This window comes from Medicago truncatula, chromosome 1 (genome assembly GCF_003473485.1).
Source record: "Medicago truncatula cultivar Jemalong A17 chromosome 1, MtrunA17r5.0-ANR, whole genome shotgun sequence".
NCBI classification, from domain to species: domain Eukaryota; kingdom Viridiplantae; phylum Streptophyta; class Magnoliopsida; order Fabales; family Fabaceae; genus Medicago; species Medicago truncatula.
The window spans coordinates 24,734,068-24,741,580 of record NC_053042.1 but is presented as its reverse complement, the minus strand read 5'-3'; the positions used below and the strand labels follow the sequence as shown (position 1 = coordinate 24,741,580).

Below are 7,513 nucleotides of genomic sequence, written 5' to 3'. Positions count from 1 at the left end.
AGGGCGTTGGCTTAATAGAATATCATAGACGTTGATTAATTATTGCGCAAACATTTTGTGTGCTTTTGATTTTGGTTTTGGTTGAGGGTTTTTTTTTTTTTTTTTTTTGTGTGACTTTTGGGTGATTTAATGGTAGCAATTGGAGATGGAGTTTTGGTGGCGGTGGAGGTAGGTTGAGTTATTGGGGAAGGTAGATGAGTATTTATTAAATTAATTTAGAAATCATGCAAACTACTATTCGTTTGTTTAATTTAAAGGCCTAATAAATTAGTATTGTTTGTTTTCTTGCATAAAGAAAGAAAACTTTCTTTTTCCTCATGGTTAGATTTTGACCTTAATCATTGGTGGGTGAATATGTTACTATATTTGGGTTTAGCCACTTGGCTTGTGTTCTTTCGTGGTTTCTTTGTTGCTGTATTGTATGTAATTTTCATACTCTCGAGTTTTATTTGTGCAATTTTTTTTTTTTTTTTACTTTCGTACCGGTTTTCGACCCACCAATAGTGAGCGACTAATCCGGCTCGTGCGTAGAGGCATGCGCACTAGCCAAGCGTTGTTCCCCTGGGAATCGAACCCGCAATTCTTGTGTTGGCAGAAACATTTTTGTAGTTATTATATTCATTCTGTCTTGGTTAATGAAAATGATCTCCTTAATATCGCTCCTTAATTTACATGCCTTCTTCCTCTCTTTTTATAATTTGAACATGATTGATTTAAGAAATTATTTGATTTAAATAATGTGGTGTAATTGTACTTTATAAAATTAAGAGGAGATATTTGTGTGGATGAATATAATTTGTTGTTTAAAGAAGTGGTCTTTGGTTGTTATTTTGCATAATTTTGTCAACAAAAAAAATTATCTTATGGTATGATTACTTTTTAAATAAACGTGTTGTAACCTCTTCAATGAATTATTTTTAAACCAAGTATTTTCATCAATCAAAATTAAATTTATCTTTTGAGATTTTTTCCTTGTCTATCATGAAAGGCTAAAAGAAAACAAAACAAATTAATCTTTGATGGACATAAAAAATATTATTTGAGATATTTACTTAGGTTATGTAATCAATTGGTTGAGCCAGACGACAAACACAACATATTGATAAATCTTAGAGACATTTATCAATCACTACAATTTTTGCCCCCCTCTTGTACATATTTTTTTCTATTTTTGAGTGGGTGGCAAAATATAGGGGTTTTTTGGGGGTGCCATCAAAGTTGAAATGTCTAAGTTTCACCTTGATATGTTTAACCTCACTCTTAGTTCATAAAAATAAAAGCATTTAATATGCATTGATTTTTATAATATAATTTTGTAAACAACACCAATTTATCTTGTGGTAGTTTTATTTTATAAACAAATGTGTGGTCACCTCTTGAATGAATTATTTTCATAATTCAAATCTAATATTTTTCTTGAAATTATTCTCTTGTCTATCATGAAAAGGTACATGTCTATCATGAAAAGGTAGAAGAAGAAGAAATATTTAATGAACTGAGTGAACTCAATTTAAAGAAAAATAATCTTGATGTGCATCAAATTTTTTATTAGAGATATTTACTAATGTTAAGTGATCAATTGAGAGAGTTTAAGGATAAACACAACACATTGATAAACTATAGAGACATTTAACAATAACTTCAATTTTATGAATAGTTTCTTAAAACTATTAAGTGTTAAAAACTATTTACTTGATGTGATGAAAACACAATTTTTTTACATATAAAGCGTTCAAACAAGTTTTTATTGATTTCATGTAATAGAGGAAAAATATGTCTCAAATTTCCTATTTTCTCAAAGCTTTGTTAATATTTTTTTCTCTATTCCTTGTTGAAATCAATGGTGGTAAGTAATTTTCACATTATTTTCACATTTTCTTCTTTATATTATACACAATAATTTATAATCATTTGATAATATTCCTTTATTTTTATTTGACATTGCAGAGGTAAAACCCTGCACATATAACATTGATTGTCCGTTAAGTATGTGTCCTAGTCCTGAAATTCCAAAGTGCGTTAATTCTATTTGTGAGTGCAAGTAAGTGTAAGAATTAATATGATAAATTATTATTATTATTATTATTATTATTATTATATATATATATATATATATATATATATATATATATATATATATATAAACCAGTAATTTATTTGCTCGTCATAATTTCTCTCATATTTTGATTTATTTGTGGTGCCAATTTCTTTTACAAGCTCAAAAATGTATGGTGACATTTTACAAGTTTTGTTACCTTCATTCATTAATATAAGAAATCAAAAATAAAAATTTCAAAGTATAATGTCAATATATAAATATATAGATTAATTACTTATTCTACTTATAAATTTAGCATAATAGTGTTGAATGATATAAACTTAATAAATAATTCTATTTATTGAATAATTATGAAAAACATCTAAATGATAAGTGTGTGACCCTATTTATTTTGAAAATGATTAAAATGAGTGTGTATATATATATATACACTTAAATATAATTCTTTTGTAGAAAATATACGCAATATAATTAAAATTCACAATAAAACAAAACATATTGAATATGTCACCATCATAAATAAATAAACAACTAATACCACAAACATTATTATTTTAGAACCATTTGAAAGAAGTAGTAAAAATATGTCTAGATGTCACATCCTTTAGAGCTTATCTATACAAAATAAGAGTAATCAAATTTTGATTTCCATAGTAACAATGAAAAAACTAAGTTGTGCAAGTGGATCACCCTTTATTATCCACAAAATGTCATCCTCACCTAAAAGTTAAGTTGTTTCATTGGTGAACCCTAAGTAACTAATCATGATTATTATTAATATAAATTACCGGCTAAATCAAAATAATTGTAAATCATCGCATTTACTACCAAGAAAGTGATGTATTATCCTATGTGATAAATGACTCAATGAATATTAACTACCATTTACTACCAATTATTATCCCTAGTAGATATTGGTGTTGTGCACATATATAATTTTTTTTCCGGTTTACCCTCTTGATGTTTACTTAACTTTTCCTTCACCTTGTATCATGTGGTTGGTTAGTTATCAAGTATGCAAATGTAATATCCAAATTTTGTTGTTATTATATCTTTGTAAAATTATAATAAATTATTATACCTGTGTTTATTGTGGTGAAATAATTTTCTAAGTGTTTAGTTTTATGTATTTGCCTTTAATAATTTAATGATTTAACTTGAAGATATGAAGAGGTTTAAATCCCTAATATATATATATATATACACATAGTGGCACAACCCTTCATGGACTAGGGTGGGCCACGGTCTACCCGAAAAAATTTAAAAATTAACGATGATAGGTATACTTTGCGAGATTTTATACAATTTTGTGTCCGTTTTAGATTTCGATTGATCCAAATTTTTGTAAAGTGGTGTAGTGGCCCATCCGAAAAATTTAAATTATTCAATTATAGGTCTATTTTGCGAGTCTTTAAACAATTTTTCAACGTTTATAATTTTCCACGGTTTCAAAAGTGACATACATGATTTTTGTGATGCTTATATTTGATATATTGTCATGTCAACTGAAAATTCTCTCGGTTAATAGTCGTAATGTACAAAAAAAGTTTCATAGTTTATAGTCGTTGTTAAATACGTAATTATTTAAGTATCCACCCTAACTTTTTAGTTAAACTCCGTCATTTCAACTTCGTACTTAATACTCCATCGGTTTTTAAATATAAGCAAAATTGACTTTTTAGGTTCATTCAATTAATGATATATGTGGTTCATATTATGGATCACATACATCATTAATTGAATGAACCTAAAAAGTCATTTTTTACTATATTTTAAAACGGAGGGAGTACTTATTACAACTTTAATCTGTGTTTATATATTATAATTAATTTTTGTGGCCCACCCGAACTATTTTTTTACTGGCTCTGTCACTACACATACACAAATACCTCTAAGGTACCTAACCTAATAAGACTAATGCATGCTAGAGAATTTGCGCATTACCTTAACTACATTTCTATTGCGATGGAATTTGCGACAAACCCGTCATTATCGATGTTATCGCAAAAGTTTCTTGAAGAACACTGTGTTTGTCATTTGTTCGTTTTCAAAACTATCTTGACTACTCAATTTTGAAACTAACCAATATTATGTTATGTATGGCAGACAATTTATAATTGATTCAGCTGCATTCCAAGCGTACTTACATGATTAGTGAAACTCTTCTTGTTGAGGTAAGTAAATAAGAGAGTTTTATTCATGAATATCATGCTATGAAGCATGAAAATGAATGATATAATTTCCAAAGATTCATCCAAAGTTTATTACGCATGGCCTATTGCTTTTTTTTTTTAAATATTTGGTTGATTTGTAAAACAGGGAAGGGTTAAAATATGGTTTAAAATTCTTTAAAAGGTTTTTGTGTTATTTAATGTTATGCTTGACTTGTATTTGAAATTTTATGGAATAATGTGTAGAATTTATCTTCTAAAAATTAGCTTTTATTTTTCAAATTGCATTCTACTTTTTGTTGAGAAAACACTGTATTTAAGACATTTGATTCCTTCATTTTTAAAACTTATTAATAGCGTCCTTCCTAAAGTTTTGGTTATATCTTTAAATGATATTTCATCTTTTTAAAACTCTATCAAGTTTTAATACATTAGAAGAAAAATAAAATATAGCGTTAATAGGTCTTTACCCCCTGTAATATAGGTCATTTCTGGTTTTCCTCCTGTAAAATATTTTTGTTTTGATTTACCCCCTGTAAAATATTTTTGTTTTAATTTACCCCAATAGGCCAAACAAAAACCAATTTTTTTTTTTTGGGTTAATAGTGTTTTACCCCCTATAATATAGGTCATTTCCGGTTTTCCCCCATGTAAAATATTTTTTTTGGATTCCGTCCTTGTAATTTGAAGATTTTTTGGTTTTAGACCTTCATGAAAAATGTTGCCCCCTGTAATTTGAGGAAATTTCGGTTTGCCCTCTGTTCATTTGAGAAAATTTCGGTTTACCCCCTTGCCATATCATCGATTTTGTATAGTCAAAATTCATGAAGATCCAAAACCAAAAAACTTCAAATCACAAGGACGAAATCCAAAAAGAAAATTTTAAAGGGGGAAAACTGGAAATGACCTATATTACAGGGGGGTAAAACACTAGTAACCCTTTTTTTTTTCAAGAAATTTTCGTTTTTGTTTGACCTATTATGAGGGTAAATCAAAACAAAAATATTTTACAAATAGTGAATCAAAATAAAAATTTTACAGGGGAAAAAACCGGAAACGACCTATATTACAAGGGGTAAAGACCTATTAACGCTAAGATATATAATGTCTCCCCATTCTTCAAATATATCCCAAATTTCAAGGGATGCACATGTTAAGAAGTTTTTTTTTAGGGATGCACATGTTAAAAAGTTTAAAGTGGTAACTTTGACTTGGAACTTGTACATTTTATATTAAATAGGTATCTTTTAAATAAATAAATGTTGTTTTTCAATTAAAAATTACTACTTTTAGATATCTTAACATGCACAATTTGCACATGTTAGACAAACCTTGATAAATTGACAATATGTTCAAGATTGATTGGATATTTCTGAACGGTTGAACTTTGACTAATATGTTGTGATTTGAAGTTAGAGTAGTGATATTTTGACAACTATTTAAGACAACTTTGTTGTTCTCTTCAAAACAATAGAGAGAAAAAGGTAGAGAGAAAATAAGAACATAATATGAGTATGAGAGAGAAAGTTGTACAAAAGTTGTACCAAAATAATTGTACAAATATCATTTCTCTTGCAGTTATATTGTGATTGATATGCGACGTCGATACTCGAGTGTAGACAAATTGTATTGACTTGATGTTGTGAGTTAGTGTGATAATTAGTTTGACGATATTTTTTGATGTTTTGTGTATTCTCACATTTATTTTACTTTATTACTTGTTTTGAAACTTACCTCTTTCTTTTTTTTGGCATGACCCTTCATTTGCAGAATCGTAGTTCTACATATTGTATTTTGGAATGAAGCAAATTCTTTCTTTGAAGACTCTATTTATTTTTCCGTAAATTTGGGAAATGGTCTTACTCTGGTAGGTTACATCAGGTAGAGGAAATTATGTACCATGATAAAAAAAAAATTCAAATATTCAATTGAGGAATATGTAAAAGAGTGGTGATGTTCTTTACCTCATGAAAATAATTTTCAAATTGTATTTTATTTTCCTTCAACTATTTTATTTATAGAAAATTTTAGATATATTATTTGGGGTTTGAGAAGTCAATATAAGACACATGTTCAATATACAATTAACCTAAGCAAACATTAAAAAGAAAAATAACACAATCAATTATAATGGAAGAGAAACTTACTTTCAAAAACTTGGAACTAAGCTTTCAACATAATCATTGGCATAGTATAAATCTACATGATCGCTAGTTGTATTATCGGTAGTAGCTTTACTTGCAGTAATTCTTGCTCGCTCTGCTCTATTATCTCTTCTATTATAGAGAATTATTGTTTGTGATTCTTGATTGCTCTCAAGTATTAGGGTATCACCATCTTCAGAAAGAAATAATGGCATCAATTGGAAAACAAATTTTATCCTAGGGTCACTAAAGTCATAATCTATTAGAAGATTATGGTAACTAACTTTAAGGAGTTGAGTCCAAGAATCTTCAACCCCAAATTCCTTCATCTCCCATATAACAAAATCGGTTTCCTTGTACGAATATGAAAAACAAAGACAGCCCCTCAATACACCAATAGTTGGCTCTTTCGGCGGAACTTCATCAAAACCATGAGGCATAATGTATTGATTGTATGTCTCCGTCTCCAAATCAAGAGAAACAATCACAAACTGGTCAACAGTAATATCATTACAATCATAACAAATAAAGTTGTGAATAGCCAACCAATTAAGAGCGCCACTCAAATACACATATTTGTAGGCACCATAGTAGACAGAGTCGTAACAAAAAGGAATAACAGGAAAACTTTCGATGTTTCTCCAAACATCATCACCCATGTTGATAACTCTCACCTCTGCTGCCAATTGATCGTAAATGTAACGGGACCTGTACGCCACCACTTTATAAGTTCCGGTTGAATTATCACATCCAAAGGCAAAGTTGAATGTGACATTTATAGGATCACAAAAATATCCAAAATATTCAGTTATGTTCTGGTTGCTGGGTTCCAAACACGGAGTAATCTTCACACTCATATTTATCACACATTTCAGCCAAAAGAATCAATCCATTGACTGAACCAATTATTTGAGAGTCTCTTTCAAATACTTTAGACTTAATTACACTTTTGGTCCTCGTGTTTTGATCTACTCACGAAACTGGTCCTGCCCTTTTAAAACAGAACAAAACGGTCCTTCAATTATCATTTTTGTTGCATTTTTCATCCTAGCTCCTATTTTCAAACTCCAGAAACGCAGAGAAATGACAGTTTTAGGCGGTTTTAGACCTACCCCTATGCTCAACCATGAAATCAACAA

The 7,513-nt window shown here is 28.9% G+C and overlaps 1 protein-coding gene and 1 long non-coding RNA gene across 2 annotated transcripts; one reads left to right on the top strand and one right to left on the bottom strand.

Moving 5' to 3' along the window:
• Positions 1-1,110: 1,110 nt before the first annotated feature.
• On the top strand, positions 1,111-6,264 carry LOC120580601 (uncharacterized). Its single transcript, XR_005646392.1, has 4 exons — positions 1,111-1,846; positions 1,948-2,041; positions 4,166-4,233; positions 6,001-6,264. It is a non-coding gene; the product is annotated as an uncharacterized lncRNA (long non-coding RNA).
• Positions 6,265-6,379: 115 nt separating this feature from the next.
• Positions 6,380-7,231, bottom strand: LOC11430505 (F-box protein CPR1). Its single transcript, XM_003590304.1, has one exon. The coding sequence runs from the start codon at positions 7,229-7,231 to the stop codon at positions 6,380-6,382; it is 852 nt and encodes a 283-aa protein (XP_003590352.1).
• Positions 7,232-7,513: the final 282 nt, after the last annotated feature.